This window comes from Dipodascopsis tothii (genome assembly GCF_038497935.1).
Source record: "Dipodascopsis tothii strain CBS 759.85 unplaced genomic scaffold V1510scaffold_13, whole genome shotgun sequence".
NCBI lineage: Eukaryota > Fungi > Ascomycota > Lipomycetes > Lipomycetales > Lipomycetaceae > Neoaidaea > Neoaidaea tothii.
The window spans coordinates 279,651-301,260 of record NW_027117997.1 but is presented as its reverse complement, the minus strand read 5'-3'; the positions used below and the strand labels follow the sequence as shown (position 1 = coordinate 301,260).

The 21,610-nt window shown below is 71.2% G+C and overlaps 4 protein-coding genes across 4 annotated transcripts; 2 read left to right on the top strand and 2 right to left on the bottom strand.

Moving 5' to 3' along the window:
* Positions 1 to 335: 335 nt before the first annotated feature.
* V1510DRAFT_364835 (uncharacterized protein) lies at positions 336 to 15,278 on the top strand (the record flags this gene model as incomplete). Its single annotated transcript, XM_066931208.1, has 2 exons — positions 336 to 13,682; positions 13,734 to 15,278. 2 exons carry the CDS (start codon positions 336 to 338, stop codon positions 15,276 to 15,278), a joined length of 14,892 nt encoding a protein of 4,963 aa, XP_066789257.1.
* Positions 15,279 to 15,322: 44 nt separating this feature from the next.
* On the bottom strand, positions 15,323 to 16,582 carry V1510DRAFT_364632 (FAD dependent oxidoreductase; the record flags this gene model as incomplete). The annotated part of the gene is made up of 1 exon (XM_066931196.1): positions 15,323 to 16,582. The coding sequence occupies one exon, from the start codon at positions 16,580 to 16,582 to the stop codon at positions 15,323 to 15,325; it is 1,260 nt and encodes a 419-aa protein (XP_066789256.1).
* A 288-nt stretch (positions 16,583 to 16,870) lies between these two features.
* Positions 16,871 to 17,898, bottom strand: V1510DRAFT_416357 (uncharacterized protein; the record flags this gene model as incomplete). Its single annotated transcript, XM_066933753.1, is given in 2 exon segments — positions 16,871 to 16,899; positions 16,913 to 17,898. Coding segments are annotated over 2 exon segments (617 nt in total), but the record flags the coding sequence as incomplete, so codon positions are not given.
* A 79-nt stretch (positions 17,899 to 17,977) lies between these two features.
* Positions 17,978 to 18,728, top strand: V1510DRAFT_364772 (uncharacterized protein; the record flags this gene model as incomplete). Its single annotated transcript, XM_066931204.1, has 2 exons — positions 17,978 to 18,052; positions 18,084 to 18,728. Coding segments are annotated over 2 exons (720 nt in total), but the record flags the coding sequence as incomplete, so codon positions are not given.
* Positions 18,729 to 21,610: the final 2,882 nt, after the last annotated feature.

The window sequence follows — 21,610 nt, the reverse complement described above, 5'->3', positions numbered from 1 at the left end:
GCCTGCGTCGACCTGCAGCGCGCCCGGCCTGCAGCGCGCCCGGCCCGCAGCCTCGCTAAGCCCGGCCGGCGGGCCGCGGCCCCGTCCGCCGCGGCCGCGGCCGCCAGCCGGCCGCGCGCGCGACGCGGCGGCCCTAGCCCGAGCCGGCAAGGGCCGCGCGATGGCGATGCGGGCCGGGTAACCGCATCTGACGTCCGTGCGGCTCACCAGGGCCAAAAATTTTTCGCGAGTCAAAGCGCGGCCGCGCCCAAAAAATTTGCCCATGCCCAAGCCCTCTCCAACGACGGGCACCTGGACTGATTCTGGGCCGATTTGCGCAGAAACACGCACAAACGATGGCCGCGGACAGCAGCATACGCTTCGACTTTGCTGCCGCCGCCGCCGCCGTGCGGCTGCGCGCGGCGGACCCGAAATCAGCCGCGACAACGACCCTGGCCGGGCTGCTGGAGGACGCCGGGCGGCCGGAGGGCGGCGCGCACGCGCTGGGCGCTCTGGCCCGGGCGGCGCTGGACCCGCAGGTCGCCGAGCCGGCGCTGTGCGCGTGCGCGCCGGTGTTTGCCGATCTGGCGTCGCGCTGGCTGCAGTACGGCGCGGACGAGTACAGCGCCGGCGTGGTGGCCGCGATCGCGGGCGCGTTCGCGCGCCTGCTGCCGCTGGCGCCGCACCTGGCGACGCACGCCGACGCATTCTTCCAGAGCACCGGCTTCCGCCGGCACGGGTTCCGGTCGGGCGACGCCGTGGCCGATCTGACGACGGTGTACCGGCTGCTGGCGTTTGACCGCGCCCGGTACGGGCCGCTGGTTGATCTGCCCTACGTGTTTGCCTGCCTGGCCGTGCCGACGGCCCCTGCATCCGACCCGGCCGGCGGCGCCGGCCGGGCGGCCCGCTGCGTGCGGTACCTGGCGCTCCAGGTGTGCGCGCAGCACTTCCAGCTGGCCGACACAGCGATCTCGGCGGCCGTGCGCACGCACGTCGGGGCCGAGCCGATCCTGGGCCCGTACGAGCGCGCGGCCGACGTGGACTACACGTTCTTCCCGCTGCTGGAGGCGCGGCGGATCGCCGGCGGCAAGACGGCCATGGCCGAGACGGACTACGACGCGCTCACCGGCCCGGCCGCGCCGGCGGTCGACGGCTCGGTGCTGTCGCCGCTGGTGGCCGACCTGTGCGGCGTGCTGATCCCGAAGCTGACGCCGCGGGCCGCGGCCAGCGAGATCGTCTACACGCGCAGCGCGTGCGCCAACGTGCGCGCGCTCGCGCTGGGCCTGCGCTCGCGCGAGCCGATCCTGGTCGCCGGCCCGCCCGGCTGCGGCAAGTCGTTCCTGATCGAGCAGATCCTGGCGCAGACGTCGACGGACTACGTCAAGCTGCACCTGGGCGACCAGACCGACATCAAGCTGCTCATCGGCACGTACTCGACCGGCGACGTGCCCGGCTCGTTCGTGTGGAAGTACGGCGCGCTGTCGTCGGCCGTGCGCGACGGCAAGGTCGTCGTGATCGAGGACATCGACCGCGCGCCGAACGAGGTGCTGTCGGTGCTGCTGACGCTGATGCAGCAGCGGCACGTCTTCATCCCGTCGCGCGGCGAGACGATCGTGGCCAAGAGCACGTTCCAGCTCGTGGCCACCACGGCCACGGCCAAGCTCGCGGACCGCGACTTTCTGGGCCGGCGGCTGTGGACGCCGATCGCGCTGCAGCCCATGGACGACGGCGAGCTCGGCCAGATCGTGGTCGCGCGGTACCCCGCGCTGCAGCCGTTTGTGCCGACCATGGTCGCGGTCTTTGCCGACATCCGCGAGACGTACCGGTCGGCCAAGTTCCTGTCGCTGACGCGCGGGTCGCAGAGCCGGCTGGTGACCGCGCAGGACCTGATCAAGTGGTGCAAGCGCGTGGACTACCTGCTGCAGCGCTCGGCGCGGGTGCGCGCGCCCGGCGGCCCCGACGAATACTCATCCGAGGTCTTCGAGACCATCTTCCTGGAGGCAATCGACTGCCTGGCCAGCAGCATCCGCATAGCCGACGTGCGGCACCTGGTCATCGAGCAGATCGCGTCCGGGCTCAACGCGTCGCCCGAGCAGACGCAGTACTACATCGCGTCGCACACGCCGGCGTACACCGACAGCCTGACGGCGGTCGGCGTCGGCCGCGCGTCGATCGGCAAGCTGCCGGCCGCGCGCAAGGCGCGCCGCGAGCAGTTCTTCGCGCACACCAAGCACACGCTGCGGCTGCTCGAGCAGCTCGTGATGGCCGTCCAGATGAACGAGCCGGTGCTGCTCGTGGGCGAGACCGGCACCGGCAAGACCACGGTGGTGCAGCAGCTCGCGCGGGCCATCAACATGCCGATCACGGTCATCAACGTGTCGCAGCAGACCGAGTCGGGCGACCTGCTGGGCGGGTACAAGCCGGTGGACGTCAAGTCGCTGGCCGTGCCGCTCAAGGAGAGCTTCGACGACCTGTTTGCGGACACGTTCTCGAGCAAGCGCAACGCGCGGTTCAACGCGACCTTCGCCAAGCAGTTCAACCGCGGCCAGTGGAAGCTGGTGGTGAAGCTGTGGCGGGCGGCGATCGAGATGGCGGCGAGCGTGCTGGCCAAGGCGCCGGAGACCGCGCCGGCCGACGCCGAGCAGCCCAGCAAGCGCCAGCGCATGGACCACGGCCGCGTGGACGCGCTGGCGCAGCGCTGGGCCGCGTTCGAGGCCAAGGTCGGCGCGTTCGAGGCGCAGTGCCGCGACATGGAGAAGTCGTTCGTCTACAAGTTCATCGAGGGCGCGCTGGTCAAGGCCGTGCGCAGCGGCCACTGGCTGCTGCTGGACGAGATCAACCTGGCGGCGCCCGACACGCTCGAGAGCATCAACGACCTGCTGGTGGTGGGCGGCGGGGCGCTCAACCTGTCCGAGAAGGGCGAGATCGAGGTCATCCGCGCGCATCCCGGCTTCCGGCTGTTTGCGTGCATGAACCCCGCCACGGACGTCGGCAAGCGCGACCTGGCGCCGGGGTTCCGCTCGCGGTTCACCGAGCTGTACGTGCCCGAGCCGGACGAGGACTTTGCGGACCTCGTCGCGATCGTCGAGAAGTACATCGGCAACTGGGCCGTGGGCGACGAGAGCGTCTGCGGCGACATCGCGCAGCTGTACCGCGAGGCCAAGACCATGGCGGCCGACAACCGGATCGTCGACGGCGCGAACCAGAAGCCGCACTTCACGATCCGGACGCTGGCGGCCACGCTGCTGTACGCGCGCGACATCTGCGCGGCGTACGGCATGCGGCGCGCGCTGTACGAGGGCTTCTGCATGTCGTTCCTGACGCTGCTCGACAAGGCGTCCGAGCAGCTGCTGCTGCCGGTGATCGTGCAGCACACGATCGGCAAGCTCAAGAACATGCGATCGGTGATGGCCAAGATGCCGGCCCGGCCTGAGGCCGGGCGCCACGTCCAGTTCAAGCACTACTGGATCGAGACCGGCGCGTTCGAGCCCGACGAGCAGGCCGAGTACATCATCACGCCGTTCGTGGAGAAGAACATGCTCAACCTGGTGCGCGCCACGGCCACGCGGCGCTTCCCGGTGCTGATCCAGGGCCCGACGTCCAGCGGCAAGACCAGCATGATCAGCTACCTCGCGCGCAAGACCGGCAACCGGTTCGTGCGCATCAACAACCACGAGCACACGGACCTGCAGGAGTACCTGGGCTCGTACATGTCGGACGCCAAGGGCAACATCCGGTTCCACGAGGGCGTGCTGGTCGAGGCCGCCCGCAACGGCTACTGGATCGTGCTGGACGAGCTCAACCTGGCGCCGACCGACGTGCTCGAGGCCCTGAACCGGCTGCTGGACGACAACAAGGAGATCTTCATCCCCGAGACGCAGGAGGTCGTCAAGCCGCACCCGAACTTCATGCTGTTTGCGACCCAGAACCCGCCGGGGCTGTACGGCGGCCGCAAGAACCTGTCGCGGGCGTTCCGCAACCGGTTCCTGGAGCTGCACTTTGACGACATCCCCGAGGACGAGCTCGAGGTCATTCTGCGCGAGCGGTGCCGGATCGCGCCGACGTACGCCAAGCGCATCGTCGAGGTCTACAAGGAGCTGTCGGTGACGCGGCAGGCGACGCGCGTGTTTGAGCAGGGCAGCGGCTTTGCGACGCTGCGCGACCTGTTCCGGTGGGCGAACCGCGAGGCCGTTGGCTACGAGCAGCTGGCGCTGAACGGGTTCCTGCTGCTGGCCGAGCGCGTGCGGCGCGACGAGGAGAAGCTCGTGGTCAAGCACGCGATCGAGAAGGTCATGAAGGTCCAGCTGGACGTGGCCGCGTTCTTTGGCGGCGCGACCATGCCGCAGAGCATCGGCGGCGTCGTGTGGAACGGGTCCATGCGCCGGCTGTTTGTGCTCGTGCAGGAGGCGCTCAAGAACAACGAGCCGCTGCTGCTGGTCGGCGAGACCGGCTGCGGCAAGACGACCATCTGCCAGGTGCTGGCGCAGCTGACGGGCAAGCAGCTGCACATCGTCAACGCGCACCAGAACATGGAGACCGGCGACATCATTGGCGCGCAGCGGCCGCTGCGCAACCGCTCGGAGCTCGCCGAGAGCCTGCGGGCGGACGTGGGCGCGTACCTGGCCGCGCTGGGAGCTGCGCCGGCGGAGGAGCACGACGTGGACGAGCTGCTGGAGGCGTACGACGCCGCGACGGCGGCGGCCGGAGACGCGCCGGCGGCCGCGCCGGCGGCCGCGCCCGCGGACGCGCCCGCGGGCGCGCCCGCGGCCGACCTCCCCCTCCTCGCCGCCCGCATCGCCGCCGCCCGCGACGCCCGCAACGTCCTCTTCGAGTGGCAGGACGGCAGCCTCGTCCACGCCATGCGCTCCGGCGACTTCTTCCTCCTCGACGAGATCTCCCTCGCCGAGGACTCGGTGCTCGAGCGCCTCAACAGCGTGCTCGAGCCCGAGCGCGCGCTGCTGCTCGCCGAAAAGGGCGCCGAGGACAACGCCGTCGCGGCCGCGCCGGGGTTCCAGTTCTTCGCGACCATGAACCCCAGCGGCGACTACGGCAAGAAGGAGCTCTCGCCCGCGCTGCGCAACCGCTTCACCGAGATCTGGGTGCCGCCGATCACGGACCTGGCCGACGTCTACGACATCGTCAACAGCAGCCTGCGGCCGGCCGAAGTCGGCGCGTTCAGCCGGCCGATCGTGACGTTCGCCAAGTGGTTCGCCGACACGTACACCAACACGGCGTACGGGCTCAACTCCACGGTGATCTCGCTGCGCGACATCCTCGCGTGGGTCACCTTCGTCAACGCCACGGGCGCCATGGACTTTGGCCGGCGGCTGCTGCACGGCGCCGCGCTCACGTACATCGACACGCTGGGCACCAACCTGCTGGCGCACCTGGCCGCGTCGCCCGAGACGCTGCTCCGCGAGCGCCAGCGGTGCGTCGAGTACCTCTCGCAGCTGAGCGGGCACGACCTCGTCGCGCTCTACGCGGGCGAGGTCCGCATCGCGGTCTCGGCCGACGCGATCGAGGCTGGCGACTTCCGGCTGGCGCGCAACGCGGCCGCCGCCGGGCGGCCGCAGTTCAACTTCCACTCGCCCACGACGGCGTGGAACACCATGAAGGTCGTCCGCGGCATGCAGGTCCACAAGCCGATCCTGCTCGAGGGCAGCCCCGGCGTCGGCAAGACCAGCCTGGTGTCGGCGCTGGCCAAGGCCGCCGGCGTGCCGCTCACGCGCATCAACTTCTCGGAGCAGACGGACCTGGTCGACCTCTTTGGCGCCGACTCGCCGGTCGAGGGCGGCAAGAAGGGCGAGTTCGCGTGGCGCGACGCGCCGTTCCTGCGCGCCATGAAGACCGGCGAGTGGGTGCTGCTGGACGAGATGAACCTGGCGTCGCAGTCGGTGCTCGAGGGCCTGAACGCGTGCCTGGACCACCGCGGCGAGGTCTTCGTGCCCGAGATGAACAAGACCTTCTTCTGCCACCCGGCGTTCAAGGTCTTTGGCGCGCAGAACCCGCACGCGCAGGGCGGCGGCCGCAAGGGCCTGCCCAAGTCGTTTGTGAACCGGTTCACGGTGGTGTACGTGGACGTGCTGAGCCCGAACGACCTGAACATGATCACGAACCACCTGTACCCGGCGATCGCGGGCGACGTGCTCGAGCGCCTGAACAGCTTCATCACGCTGCTCGACGCCGAGACGTCCCAGCGGCGGTCGTTCGGCCAGCAGGGCGCGCCGTGGGAGTTCAATCTGCGCGACGCGCTGCGGTGGTTCGAGGTCCTGTCGCGCCAGCAGCCGACGTGCACGGCGGCCGACTTTGTGGACATGATCGTGGTGCAGCGGTTCCGCAACGCGGACGACCGCGCGGCCGCGCGCCGGCTGTTCGACGGCCACTTTGGCGCGGCGGCCGGCCCGCGGCGGCTGCAGTGCACGCTGGCCGAGGACGCGGTCCAGGTCGGCCACGCGGTGCTGCGGCGGTCGGCGGCGGCCAGCCCGGCGCGGACGCCGGCGCGGCTGGCGGTGCTGGACTGCAACCTGGCGGCCATGGAGAGCGTGATGACGTGCCTGCAGCTGGCGTGGCCGGTGCTGCTGGTCGGCCCGTCGAACGCGGGCAAGTCGTCGCTCGTGCGGCTGCTGGCCCAGCTGGCCGGCGCCGAGCTGGAGGAGTTTGCGATCAACAGCGACGTGGACTCGATGGACATCCTGGGCGGGTTCGAGCAGGTCGACGTGTCGCGCAAGGTGGCGGACCTGTGGCGGACCGTGGACGCGCTCTACGCGCGCGTGCTGGCCGAGAACATGGCCGGCGACGTCACCGCGCTGTACGCGCAGTTCGCGCCGCTCGGCGAGCTGTGCCGCCAGCGCGACCACGGCTCGGTCGCCAGCGTGCGCGCGTTTGCGGCGGCGGCCGCCGGGCTGCCCGTCGCCGCGCTCTCGGCCGAGCTGCAGGCGCAGTTCGGCGCCGCCGTGGCCGCCGCGGACGCGCTCGTGCGCACCTACGGCGCGTCCGAGAACACCATGGGCAACTTTGAGTGGTTCGACGGCGTGCTCGTGCGGGCCGTCGTGCAGGGCAAGTGGCTCGTCCTCGACAACGCCAACCTGTGCAGCCCGTCCGTGCTCGACCGGCTCAACTCGCTGCTCGAGACGGACGGCGTGCTGGTGATCAACGAGCACGGGCTCGAGAACGGCGAGCCGCGCGTGATCCGGCCGCACCCGGACTTCCGGCTCTTCATCCTGCTGGACCCGCGCTACGGCGAGCTGTCGCGGGCCATGCGCAACCGCGGCGTGGAGATCTACCTGGACGAGCTCGGCGCGCGCGCCACGGCCTGGGACCGGCGGCTGCTGGCGGCCGGCGCCGCGCCGGCGCCGGCGGACCTGGCGGCGTCGCTGGGCCAGATGTCCATCGCGGACGACGCGCTGCCGGCGCGCAGCGTGGGCACCGAGCTCGAGACCGACCGCGCGTTCCTGCGCTGCTACGGCCAGCTGCTGGACGTGGCGGGCGCGGCGCCGGACGCGGAGCTCGTGCGGGCGTGCTTCGACCACGTGCCGGCGCTGTACAAGCAGTCGATCGCGAGCTGGGCCACGGCGGTGGCCCGGAGCGGGCTGTTTTCGCAACGCGAGGTCGCGTTTGCGCGCGACCTGTGCGACTTCTTCGTGGCCGCGGCCGAGTTCGACCTGGCGGCCGAGTTCGACCGGCTGGCCGGCACGGTCGCGCGGCTGCTGGTGGTCTCGGACGCGTTCGCGGGCTACCAGTCCACGCTCGGCCGGCTGCAGACGTACGCGGCTGCGGCGCGGCCCGGCGCGGACGAGCTCAAGCGCATGCTCACGGTCTACTTCTGGCTGACGGCCTTCGTGGGCCTGCACAACGCGTACCGCGCGGTCGTCGCGCGCGCGCGCTCGCGCAAGCCCGCCGACGCGACCTTTCTCGAGCGCTCGTGCGTGGCCAAGCCGCGCGCCAACCGGCGCACGTGCTCGCCGGAGCTGTGGGCGCTCGTGGCCGCCGTGCACGGCTTCCTGCGGGCCTTTCTGGAGCTCGTGCCGGGCCTGGCCGGCGGCGACGCGCTGGCGGCCTACGTCGGGCCGGTCTCGGCCCTCTACGACTTCTGGCACGACCTCGTGCAGGCCACCGACGTCGCCGCCGTGGACGAGAGCCAGTTCCACGTCTACCACGAGGCGCTGGCCGGCACGCTCGCCGAGCTCGAGCGCGCCGGCGTGCCCGGGCCGCCGCCGGCGTGGACCGCGCTGACGGCGGCCGCGGCCGCGTTCTCGTCCAGGATCACGCTCAAGACGGGCGCGTCCATGAGCCTGCTCTGGAGCCGGCTGCGCCCGCTGACGCCCAACAACGCGGCCGACTTCCAGGCGCACGGCCAGCTCACGCGGCTGGTGGCCGACCTGGACGCCGCCGCGGCCGCCGCGCCGACCGGCCTCGTCCAGCGCGTGGCCGACCTGCGGCTGGCGCTCCTGGCGCTGGTCCACGACTGCCTGGCCGCCGGCAGCTGGCACGCGTTCCACGCGGCCGACGTCGCCGGCCAGATCGACGGCCTGCGGGCCGCGGTCGCCGGCGCGCCGGCCCGGCGCCGGCCCGACTTTGTCGGCGTCTACGACTTTGCGCTCAAGTCCAAGGAGATCGCCATGCTGGCGTCCGGAGCCGGCCGCCGCGCTGCGGTGCAGACGGCCGAGTTCCAGCGCCTGGCCGTGCTCGGCGGCCGGCCGGCGGCGGGCCTGCTGCCCTACTTCGAGGCCGACGACGCGGTCGGGCCCGACACGGCCGCGTTCTACTCGTCGCTGTTCACAGCCGACGGCGCGCCGCGCGTGGCGGTCCTGGCCAACGACTTTGCCGGCTTCATGCTGGCCGGGCTCGACCAGGCCGACGACGGCGCGCTGGTGGAGCTGCCCAACATCGGGGCCGAGCTCGAGGTCCTCGGCCGCGAGCTCGTGCAGAGCACGGCCTGGGTCGTCGAGCCCAAGTACGGCGCCCTGCTGGACCTGGTCTGGAGCCACGTCCGGCAGACGGTGGCGATCCACGCGGCCACGTCGGACTCGGCCGGGCTGGCCGCCGACCTGGCCGCGTTCTTCGCCGCCGTGGCCGACGCCGGCGCGGACCCCGCGCCGGCGCTGGCCGCCGTGCGCGCGCACGCCGGCGACGACGTCGCGCGCGCGCTCGACCACTGCGAGCCGCTCTGGCAGCCGGTCCGCGCGTGCTACGCGGCGCTGCGGGCGCACGACACGGCCGCGCTCCGGCACGGCCTCGGCGTGCTCTTTGTGGAGGCGTCGGTGGCCTCGATCGCGCTGTACGTGCCGGACGTGCCGTTCGACCCGGCCATCAAGCCCTACGTCGACATCTTCCGGCTGGCGGCCAAGCGGCAGCGGCTGGCGGCCGAGCGCGACGCCGTCGCCACTGCACAGGCCGTCTTTGGCGGCGCCGCGCTGCAGCTGCACCTCGACCACGTCGACGGCCTCCGGGCCGCCGCCGCCGCCGCCGCCGCGCTCACGCCGCCGGTGTGCTACCGGCCCGAGCAGTCGCAGATCGGCGAGCTCTTCCAGGAGCTCGCCAGCTTCCTCGACTTTTATCTGGCCGCAAACTCCAACAACGCGCGCGAGCTGGCGCGCACGCCCGCGCTCTCCGCCGACGTCTTCCGCATGTTCCAGCAGAACACGTCGCGGATCCTGCAGCGGCTGCGCACGTTCGCGTTCTACCGGGACCTGACCGCGCCGCTCGAGAACATGGTCTACCAGCTCAAGGTCGGGTTCGCGCTGCTGGAGGCCACGCGCGCGGCCGACCGGCCGGTCCGCGCGCTCGGCTGGCTCGCGGACGGCTCCGTGCTCGCGGCGGACCGCGTGCGGCCGGCCACCAAGGCCGCGCTGGACGCCTACCGCGACGGCGCGCTCAGCCCGGCGGCCGCCGAGCAGGTGCTGCTGCGGCTGCTCGCGTGGCTGGCCGTGCGGCTCCGGCGCGCGGCCGGCGACCCGGCCGGCGACCCGGCCGCCCACGCCGGCGTCCACGCCGTCGTCAACGCGCTCTACTACGCGTGGTCGCTCGAGCAGCTCAAGGCCAAGTCCGAGACGCAGGCCGCGGACTCGGTGTACCGCGACAGCACGCTGGACGCGGACGCCGAGTTCCGGCAGCTGTTCCCGGACTACGACGACGTGATTGCGCTCGACGCCGGCGCCGGCACGGCCGACCCGGCCAACAACCTGGCCGTGATGGACCTGTTCCTGCAGGTCTACGGCGGCGCGCGCGCGACCGCGTCGCCCGCCGAGCTGGCCACCGGCGGGCTGCTGCTGCTGGGCAAGGCCGCCGGCGTCTACGACGTGCAGCTGTCGACGTCGGGCGCGCTGTTTGCGTCGGTGCTGCAGCTGCGCAGCAAGCTCGGCCAGCTGGCCGCGCCGGCGCCGGCCGGCCTGGACTTCTACGCGGACGCCAGCACGGCCGAGGCCAACAAGGCGCTGGCGCTGTGCCTGCGGCTGCGGGCGCGGCTGGCCGGCTTTGCGGAGCGCTGGCCGGAGAACGAGGTCGTCAAGGACGCCATGGCGGTCTGCGACGACGTCATCCACCAGCCCGCGTCGACCGTGGTCGCGCGCATGCTCGCCAAGGTCGAGCGGCTGCTGGACGCCGTGCACGAGTGGCAGAAGGTCGCCAGCAAGGAGGTGTCGCTCGCGGACGAGTACGCGGAGCTGACGGGCCTGATCATCGGCTGGCGCCGGCTCGAGCTGGCGTCCTGGAAGCGGCTGTACGAGAAGGAGCTGGCCGCGGTCGCCCAGCGGGCGTCCAAGTGGTTCTTCTTCCTGTACGAGAGCGTGGTGGCCAACCCGCTGCGCCTGTGCGAGGAGCACGGCGAGGCCGAGGCCGCGCGCGGCGACGTGCTGCACACGCTCAGCGTGTTTCTCGGCAAGTCGTCGCTGGGCGAGTACCAGCACCGGCTGGCGCTGGCGCGGGCCTTTGCCGCGCAGCTGGCCGCGCTGCAGGCGACCGGCGAGCACGCGGGCCTGGCCGGGCTCGCGGCCGCCATCGGCCACCTCTGCGCGCTCTACGGCCAGTTCGCGCCCACCGTCGACGAGGCCCTGCAGCGGCACCAGGCCGCGCTCGAGAAGGAGGTCAACGAGGTGATCCTGCTGGCCAGCTGGAAGGACACCAACATCAACGCGCTCAAGGCCTCGGCCAAGCGCTCGCACCACAAGCTCTACAAGGTGGTGCGCAAGTTCCGGGACGCCCTGGCGCAGCCGGTGGCGCCGGTGCTCGAGGCCGGGCTGCCCGAGCCGGCGCCCGTGGCCAGCGCGCTGCCGCGGCCGCAGACCGCGGTCGCGGCCGCCGCGGTCGACGCCGCCGCCGCCGCCGCCGCCGCCGCCTGCGCCCGCGCCAGCGTCCCCGGCTGGGACGGCCGGCCCCGGTGGCTCGCAGACGTCGCCGGCACGGCCCGCCTGCTCAAGCGGTACGCGGACGAGATCCTGGCCGCGCCCGCGCCCGACCTCGAGGTCTACGCGCGCAGCGTGGCCGCCGACGTGGCCGAGCTCCGCAAGGAGACGCCGGCCACGCTGACCAAGGAGAACGAGGGCGCGGTCAAGAACCTCAAGCTGCGCAAGGTCAAGCTGCTCAACGACACGCTCAAGGACCTCAAGCGGATCGGGCTCCGGTTCTTCATGCGGCCGGACACGCTGGCGCAGCAGGACTCGGTCGTCAAGCTCGTGCTGCAGACGGCCGCGCTGGACGAGCTGCCGCCGGCCTGGAACCAGCCGTTCTACGAGCTGGTGGAGATGATGCCGCGGGTGCGCGCGCTGGCCGCCGGCCACTCGCCGGAGATCAGCAAGGTCCAGGTCCAGCGCGGGCTCAGCATCAGCGAGCACCTGGTGCAGCTGGCGGTGGGCCAGCGGCAGCGGCTGGCGGCGGCGCACGCGGCCAAGGCGCCGCTGGCCGAGCTGCGGGCGCACGTGGACCGGCTGTCGCGCGCGAGCGCGGCGGCCGAGCTGCAGAGGCGGCCGGTGGCGGCCGCGTCCGTGGCCGGCCTGGCGGCGTTCTTCCGCGGCCTGGGCGACGTGCTCGGCCTGGCCGAGAGCGTGTGGGCGGCGCACTGCAGCTTTGCGGGCGCGGGCGCGGCCGCCGGCGTGGCCGCGTTCTTCGCCAAGTGGACTGCGCGCGCGGCCGAGAGCGCGGCAGCTCTGGCCGCCGTGGGCGGCGTCTCCGCGGTCGCGCTGGCCGCGGAGAACGCGGTGCTGGTGCGGTCAGCCGCCGCCGTCGGCGAGCTGCGGGCGGACGTCGCCGCGCTGCCGGCGCTCGACGCGTCCGCCGGCTACATCGCGGACGTGCTGGCGGCCTTCGTCGCCGGCGACGTCGACTGGACGGCCGCCGCAGCCGCCGCCGCCGGCGGCACCGTCGGCGACGTCCACAGCAAGCTGCAGACGGCCACGCAGTCGATCCTGGTGGCCGTCCAGGCCGCCAAGGCCGCCGCCGGCACGCCGATCGAGGCCGCGGACGACAACTGGGTGACGGCGGCCAACGCGCGCACCGGCGCGGTGCTGCAGCAGCTGCACGTGGACGCGATCCAGCGCGCGCTGCAGGCCGCGTTCGACGCCGTGGCCGCGCTCGATCTCGGCCCGGCGTCGGCCGCCGTTGGCGCGCTCTTCGGGCTCGCCCGGCCGTTCGTGGACGTCTACGCGGGCTTCGTCGAGGCCGTCGCCAGCAACGCCGCGCTCGCGCACGCAGCGCACTGCCGGGCCGCATCCGTCCTCGTGCGCACGTTCGTGGCCGTCGGCACGGCCGGGTTCTGCTCGCCCCAGGAGCCGTCGGACGACGACACGTCCAACGCGGTCAGCCAGGGCACCGGCCTCGGCGACGGCGAGGGCATGGACAACGTCAGCAAGGACGTCGGCGAGGACGAGGACATGTCGGACATGCTCGAGGGCGGCAAGGACGACAGGGAGGACCGCCAGGAGGACGACAACGACGACGCGGTGGACGTGGACGGCGACATGGGCGGCAAGGCCGAGGACCTGGACGCCGGGTCGGACGAGGGCGAGGACGAGGGCGAGGACGAGGGCGAGGACGACGACCTGGACGACGAGGCCGGCGACATCGACGACCTGGACCCGAACGCGGTCGACGAGAAGATGTGGGACAACGACGAGGTCGAGCAGAGCGACAAGCAAAAGGACTCGAACCAGAGCCTGGACAAGTCCACCAAGACGGACGACCTGGCGGCCGAGGACAACGAGGACGCGGCCGAGAAGGAGAACGCGGACGCGGACGAGGCCGAGGGCTCGGACGAGGACGACGTGGGCGCGCAGGAGGACGACGTGCGGCAGCAGGACGGCGACGCGCTGGAGGAGCATGTGCCCGAGGGCGACGCGCTGGAGCTGCCGGACGACATGAACCTGGACGGCGACGACGGCGACGACGGCGAGGAGGACGGGGGCGACGAGAGCGACAAGCTGGACGAGCCCATGGACGTGGACAAGGAGGAGAAGATGCCGGAAGGCCGGGACGAGGACGACGGGGGCGAGGGCGACGAGCGCGAGGACGACGCGGGCGAGGACGACGCGGGCGAGGACGACGCGGGCGAGCCCGCCGAGGCCGAGCCCGCCGAGGCCGAGCAGGAGGCCAACGAGGGCGACGCGGACGAGGCCATGGCGGTGGACGAGGCGGCGGACGACGGCGACGACGCAGACGACGCCGACGCCGCCGACGACCTCGTCGACCAGCCCGACGCCCGCGACGCCCAGACCGTCGACGACGACGGCCGCGACGAGCTGCAGGACGCCGAGGCGTCGGCCAAGGACGGCGTCAACCGCGGCCCCGACGACGAGACCGTCGACGAGGCCGCCGCGGACGCGTCCACCAACGGCGCCAGCGGCGACCCGTCCTCCGGCCAGCAGGCCGAGGACACCGCCGACGCGGCCGACAGCGCCGCCGCCGGCGCCGACGCCGAGGGCCAGGAGGACAGCACCAAGCCCAAGACCGAGGACGGCGACAGCAACGAGTCGGCGTACCAGATGGGCTTCTCGTCCGAGGACTGGCACCGCAAGGCCATGGACATCCAGGACGCCGACGCCAAGCGCGACGACGCCAGCGCGCCCCGCGACGACAAGGACGCGCCCGAGCAGGTCCGGCACATGGACGACGCCGACACGGTCAGCGACGCGCAGGTCCTCGGCAACGCGCCGCAGGACGAGCGCCAGCTGATCGACGACGAGCACATGATCGACGACGCGGACGCGGCCAAGGCCGAGCCCGAGGCCGAGCCGGCCCCGCCGGCCGAGCCCTCGGAGCAGAGCGGCCAGTCCAACGTCCAGCAGCTCAGCGGCGGCGTCGTCGGCGACCGCAGCAAGTACGCGGCCGCGGACGAGACCGAGACCGCGGCGGCCGACGAGGCCCCCGTGGACGACGAGCCCGCGACCCGCACGTTCTGCGCCGCCGACGGCCCCTACACGGCCGCGCGCACGCTGGCCGAGGCCCGCGCGCTCTGGCAGACCCACGAGCGGGCCACGGCCGACCTGTCCAACTCGCTGTGCGAGCAGCTCCGGCTCATCCTCGAGCCCACGCTCTCCACCAAGCTCCGCGGCGACTTCCGCACCGGCAAGCGCCTCAACATGAAGCGCATCATCCCCTACATCGCCAGCCAGTACAAGAAGGACAAGATCTGGCTGCGCCGGGTCAAGCCCAGCAAGCGCGAGTACCAGATCATGATCTCGCTGGACGACTCCAAGTCCATGTTCGAGTCGGACGCGGTCGACCTCGCGTTCGACACCATCACGCTCGTCTCGCGCGCGCTCGACAAGCTCGAGTCGGGCCAGCTCGCGATCGTGCGCTTCGGCGAGACCGCGGACGTGCTGCACCCGTTCCACAAGGCCTTCACGGCCGAGAGCGGCGCGGACGTCTTCCAGTGGTTCGGCTTCAACCAGACGCGGACCAACCTCCAGCAGCTGGCCGAGCGCTCGATCGAGCTCTTCGACGAGGCGCGGCCGGACCTGCGCAACGACACCTGGCAGCTCCAGATCATTGTCTCGGACGGGATCTGCGAGGACCACGAGCGGCTGCGGCGGACGGTGCGCCGGGCCCGCGAGAAGAAGATCATGATGGTGTTCATCATCGTCGACGGCCTGAACCGGGCGACGGCGCCGGCCGGCGGCTCGGGCTCGATTCTCGACCTGAGCCAGGTCACGTACAACACGGACGCGGACGGCAACATGGCGCTCAAGATCAACAAGTACCTCGACAGCTTCCCGTTCGAGTTCTACGTGATCGTGAAGGACATCGCCGAGTTGCCCGCGATCCTGGCGCTCGTGCTGCGTCAGTACTTCTCGGAGGTGGCCGACATGTAGGGTCAAAAGCTATGCATATGTATATAGGCAATTATGAGATTATCCTAAGCGAGCGCGGCGGCGAGGTCCATCAGCGGTGTGCCGCCGCGGCTGGCGTCGAGCTTGGCGACGACGTCGGGGCCGGGGACGGCGAACTTGGCGAGCAGCGCGGCGGGGAGGGTCCGGGTGAGGCACCCGACGGCGTACTTGCCGAGCACGGGCAGGAACTTGAACGCGTGGCCGCTGCCGCCGGTGGCCACAAAGAGGTTGGCCGCGTCCGGCGAGTAGCCGAAGATGAAGTCCTTGAGCGGCGTGTCGTTGTACCAGCAGATGCGCGTGCGCGAGTAGGCGCGCCGGGCGAGGTCGGGCCCGAGCAGGTCGGCCAGGCCCTGGCGCAGACAGGCGTCGGCGTCGGCGGGCAGCGTCCGGGCGGACGCCGACGCGTCCGCGGCCGCCGGCGTGGACGACAGCCGGCTGGTGGCCGTCGGCTGGTAGTTGGTGTACCCGTGGCTGTGGCGCGCAAACTTGATCTCGCCCGTGCGCGGGTGCGGCGGAAAGCTGTAGTAGCCGGTCACAAAGTTGATGTACACCGGCAGGCCGCGGAACCGGACCTGCTCCTCGGGCGTGAGCTGGACGAAGCCCACGGGCTGGCCGGTCGCGACCGTGCGCGTCTTCATGTCGAACAGCGAGTCCGTCCAGGCGCCGGCGGCGAGCACGACAAAGTCCGTCGGCCGCGGGCCGCCCGCGGTCTCGACCGCCACGATCTCGGCCGTCCCCGGCCGGTACGCGAACCCGGTGACCGTGCCCTCCGCGCCCGTCACAAACGAGACGCCCGCAGCCAGGCACATGCCGTACAGCTGCCGCATGGCCTCCTCGGCGTCCGCCCAGCCGGCGTCCTTGTTGAGGTAGCCGGCCTGGTCGGCCAGCGCCCCGGGACCGAGCCCGAACTGCTGGCGCGCGCCGGCGCCGTCCGTCAGCTCGACGTTCTGCGCCAAGCTCTGCACCGACGCCAGCGCCTCGGCCCAGTACTTTGTGTTGCCGACGGGGTTCATGCACAGGATGCCCGACTGGTGGAAGTGGTCCCTGAACTCGGTCTTCCAGAGCTCGATCGCCTCGACGCACATCTTGGCGTAGACAATGTCCGAGTAGTCCGCGCGCACAATGCGCGAGATGTCGACGCTGCTGCCACCGAGCACCGGTGGCCGCGCCCGGTCCAGCACCGTCACATGCTCGAACCCGTCCTGGGCCAGGTAGTACGCCGTCGAGAGCCCGAACACGCCCGCTCCCACCACCACGATATCTGCGGACTTTGCTGGGACTGCCATTGCTGTTCCCGCCCGCCGCCGGTGCCTTTATAGATCCCGATGGTTCGCGCTAGGTGCTATCGCCACGTGAACACGAACCGACCGCGATCTGCCAACGCCGTTGTCTCAGCATCCGGGCCGCGGCACCGCCTGTCGCCAGCACACCGGCGGGGAGATCGCGGAGCCTGTGCTGTTGGCGGGCGTCCGGCGGCGACTTCGGCGCGGGCCGGGAGAGCCGCATGGAGTGCGGCTTGAGCCGCACGGACCTCCCGGATACCCTTGGCAGAGCTCGCCGGACGTTGTGCGGTGGGTGAGCCTCCGGCGGCGACTCCGTCGAGGGTGGCTGCCCTGCGGGCAGAACTGCGGCGTTTTTGTAGTCGCACGTGTATAGTCGCAGGTATATAGCCGCACGGACATATAGCCGCATGAACATATAGCCGCACGAACATGTAGCCGCACGAACATGTAGCCGCACAACACATAGCCGCACAAACGGATAGCCGCACAAACATACAGCCGCGCAAACATACAGCCGCCGCACATGCGGTCTTGCCGCCCATGCGCTGCTCGCCTGCCTGCACGGCTGCCGCCGTCAACCGCGTCGCCACCGGGTGCCCGCTCACCCGCAACGCCGCCGAAGCTGTTTGCCCACCTTCGGAGCCGCACCGCGTGCGGCATATAGCCGCACCGCGTGCGGCATATAGCCGCCCAGAAGTCATTCTCGCCCCCCGTCCGCCTGTCTGCGTCTCCCCGCACGGCGCCACCCTCGCCCTCAACGCAGCCGGACGCCCGCCGGCTGCGCCAGCCTCCGGCGGCACCCCAATCGCTCCGTCGGGTAGCTGCCGCAGGCGCTCCTACGCATGTGGGCACCAAGCCGTATATACAAAACACGCAGTGTTTGTTTGTGCAACGCGAACCCGCACTAATGAGCGGAGACATTGCCGTTTGTAGACCTATCAAGCAAACTGAGACATATCAAACACTACGCCCTCAATTGGACTGGCGATGTCAAAATCCCGGAAGCTGCAGAACACGGGCGGTGGCGGCCGTGTCAGAGGCACAGATGCGTGGCGGCGAATCGGCTAGAGCACGGTCTAAAATGGCGGCGTAACTATCTCAGCGGCGGGGTCAGAAATAGCGACCCATCTGGCACGCAGCGCGCAGCTAGTGATAGCGTCCAGTGGCCGGCGGCGTGGCAGCCAGAGTACGGGGCGATTCAGCGGCCGCGCGAACGCGCCGCAGAAGAGAGGCTAGGCGCGACTTGTTTTGTTCCCACTCCATATTTATAGCGCGCACCCGACGAACGCGATACACCGGCGAAACGAGCCAGCGCGACGACGAGCGCGACAGAGCCGCGCAGACGCGAGACCAGGAAGCACAGCAGCCGCCGGAGCGCGCCGGGGATGGTGAGCAGCGATGCCACCCACGTCGATTTCGTCCAAACACCTCTCTGCGTTCGATGACTTTCTGACAGACATCCTGGTGGACAAGGTAGGCCCGGCGACGGCCGCACTGACGGCAGCTGTACTTTTGGATCGTGACCAACAAGGTGCGAGCGCACAAGCCGGTGCGGGGCATCAACGCGGAGGCCGTGGTGGAGCTGCTGCAGAAGCACATCGTGACCGAGTTCAAGCCAGCGGCCGCGCTGGACGCGTTTGTGGGCATCCGCGCGGTGGCCAACTACGTGGGCTCGATCCGCAACGACAAGCGCCGGCTGAACGAGTTCCTGCGGCACACGAAGCGGTACCTGCAGATGTACGGCGCCGAGGCCGGCTTTGAGATCTGCACGACGGACCGGTACTTTGCGGTGTCGCAGCGCAGCGAGGCCTGCGTCCTCGCGCGGCGCGACTTCCGCGCGGGCGAGGAGATCAAGCACCTGTCGGGGCGGATGGTGCTGCTGACGGACGACGACGAGCAGGAGCTGCTGAACCGCAAGCGCGACTTCTCGGTGATCTACTCGACCCGGCTCGACGGCAACTGCCTGATGCTGGGCCCGTGCCGGTTCGTGAACCACGACTGCGAGCCCTCGTGCAAGTTCGTGTCTGGCGGGCACAGCATGAAGCTGGTGGCGCTGCGCAAGATCCACCAGAACGAGGAGATCACGGTCGAGTACTCGAAGAACTACTTTGGCACCGGCAACAAGGAGTGCATGTGCAAGACGTGCGAGTTCTACAAGCGCGGCCACTTCTCGAGCCGGCCCGGGCCGTCGCCGGCCGAGACGGTGGGCGCGGGCGCCGGGAAAGGCGGGGACGGCCCGGCGGATGGGGCGCCGGCGGTCAAGGCGGAGACGGACGTGCCAATGGCGGCCGCCGACGTGTCGGTGGCGGCGGCCACGGACCAGCCCGTGGCGGCCTCTGAGGCGCAGGCGGAGAGTGCCGTGGCTGCAGGCGCGGCCGGCCCAGCCACCAACGGTCCGGAGGCCGCTGCCGGCGTGCCTGCGGCCAGCGCCGCGCCAAGCTCGCTCGAGGCGCTCGCGCAGCTGCCGTCCATGCTCGACCGCGAGCCCACGGTCGAGTCGCAAGACGACGACACGGCCGCGCCCAACGTCATCGTCGCCGAGGAGGCGCCGCTGCCGCGCAAGCGGCGGAAACGGGGCACGCGCATCGTCGAGGCCGTCGCCGGCAAGCCCAAGCGCGAGACGCGCAGCCAGCAGCAGGCCCGCCTGGAGCGCGAAAAAGACGAGCGGCGCCAGCTGCGCGAGGAGGCCAAGGTGCGGCGCAAGCGCAAGTTCGAGGGCCTATCTCGGCGGCGGTCGAGCAGACTAGACGTCAAACCGGAGACGCCTATCAGCGCGCGGCGCTGGACCCCACGCATCGGGATCGACACCCCGCCGCTTAGTGTTAGCGAGCTCAGCGAGGACTCAGACGAGAGTAGCGGGTCCGAATCGAGCGACGAATCGCGCCGCGCGGGCTCGCACAACAGCGACGACGCGGACGGACCGCTGGCTGCCGGTCAGACAGACGCGCTCGACGAGTGGCTCCAGGTCGACGAGCGCAACTACAACAGCTTCCGGGTGGTGGAGCACGAGCTGGCGGCGGCCGGCCGGCGGTCGCACAGCGCAGACGGCGACGGCATTGACGACGGCAGCAGCGGCGGCGACGACGACGACGACGTGCTGAGCGTGCGCGTGTGCGGCAACCGGCAGTGCCGGCGCGAGTTCCTGCTGACGACGGGCGCGCGCGAGACGACGTGGTACGAGACCGAATACTGGAAGCGCGGCGAGCAGATTGCGTGCGTCCGTTGCAATCGCCACGCGGCTATCTATCACGCCCGGTGGCCGGCAACGGGCCCAGGCCGGTACGCGAACTTCAATACGGCGCTGCGGTAGCAGGATCGATGTAAGATAGATTGGCAAGCACGCAGATCAGGCGTTAGTGCTACGACGAGCGGTTCCGATTCCAGATGGCTGCACCGGCTCGCGACCGCTGCTGCTTCTACCCAGCTGGTCGAGGTGGGTAGGCGAGCGCGGCGCAACATGCGCGCACATGAGCGCTAGTGCGCTGCTAGACTAGTGGCCCGCGCTATCTCCAAGGCGGCGCATAAGTGGGTGCAGCCATGTGTCTTCCATCCTCTTTAGGTTTAGCTCGCATGCTAGCGCTCCCAAGTCCACGGGCACACGCTCCATTGGCCACGGCCGGTCGTTGCGCCGGCGGTACCAGCGTCCGGGTGCCGGCCGAGGCAAGCACGGACGGGCAGGCCGCGAGCCGGCAGCCAGGCGCGGTCGGTGCCTTGCGCGGCATCAGCCGTGCGTCAAACGCGGCCCGGTTGGACGCCTGCCCGGCGACCTAGGTGCGCGGACGCGGTGCCTAGTCGCAACGGCGATCCCCGGGATCGCGCGCGCGAGACCGTGTCCGGACGGCGGTCGCGATCAGCTGCAGAACGATCGACAGGTCAATCGATTGTGGCGCACGCGGTGCAGCGCGGCGGCTCGACCGCTGCGCACACGGGGCAGGTCAAGCAACGGCGCGGGCGAGCCCAGTGCGTACGCCGCCGCCGGCGCCGGGCGCCGGGCCCGACCGCCGCGCGCACGGCTCCGGCCCACCGCCCGGCGCCGCCGGCGGCCACCCGGCTGGGCGCCGGCCGGGCGCCTACGTGCGCTTGACATGGCGGCTGCGTCGCCGGCAGCGCGGGCGGCCACGGCGCCAGCCTCTTGGACCGGCTGCACACCAACCACGGCAGGCTACCACGCTGGCGGCGCGGGCTAACGTAGTGACATAGGTTCTAGCAAGTATTAAACGTTGGGCTAGTGTGCCTCCTACTGGCAAACAACTAGCGAACTCAAAAGCCCAGCGAAGGCCGCAACCCTAGCCCAGGCTCCTTGTCCCGCCAGGGGCGCGCGGCTGCGGCACCCGCAGCCGTGACGGCGCCATGGCGGCAGAGGCCGGCCCGGCAGCTGCATCGCCGGCGTGGCTGCGCGTGGCTACAGGCGCCGGACCTGAAGCGCAAAGCGGCTGGGCACCGCTAGCTGTCGGTGGCAGCGGCGCATCGCTAGCTAGGAGTGCGCTGCATGATTCTGCGCCATGCACACCGCCACAGCCGCCACGCCCGCCCGCGACCCCGACCGCTCGCCCCGGTTCCCGCCCTGCACGCGTCCTCGTGGCCGCGCCCGCACGCATGCGGCGCCGTCTGGCCCGCGCGCTCGGCAGCGTGGCCACGGCCGCCCGCCGCCTTGTTTTGCGTACTTGTCGCTGCTTGTTCTCCTCCTGGAAGCGCCACTTGCCGTGCTGCAAGACCGGCGACGCATCTTTCCCAAACGGGTTAGCGCCGACGTATTTGCCGCCGCAGCTAATCTCTAGCTGCGTCTGCGGGCGCGCCGCACCGCGGTGCGGCCGCCTACGCCGCCGCGCTCGGTCACCGCGGACGCACAACGATTACCGAAAACACGCTGGGTCGCACGACGGAGCAGCCAAAGGCTAAGCACCGCGGGCGCTACTGGGCCGGCGTCACGGAAAGGGGAGCTTACCGATACAGATTGTGCAAAAAGAGGACAGCGTGCCAGGGGCATGCGTACGGCTTTTTTTGGCCGTCTGTAGTGAGTGGGCTCCGTGG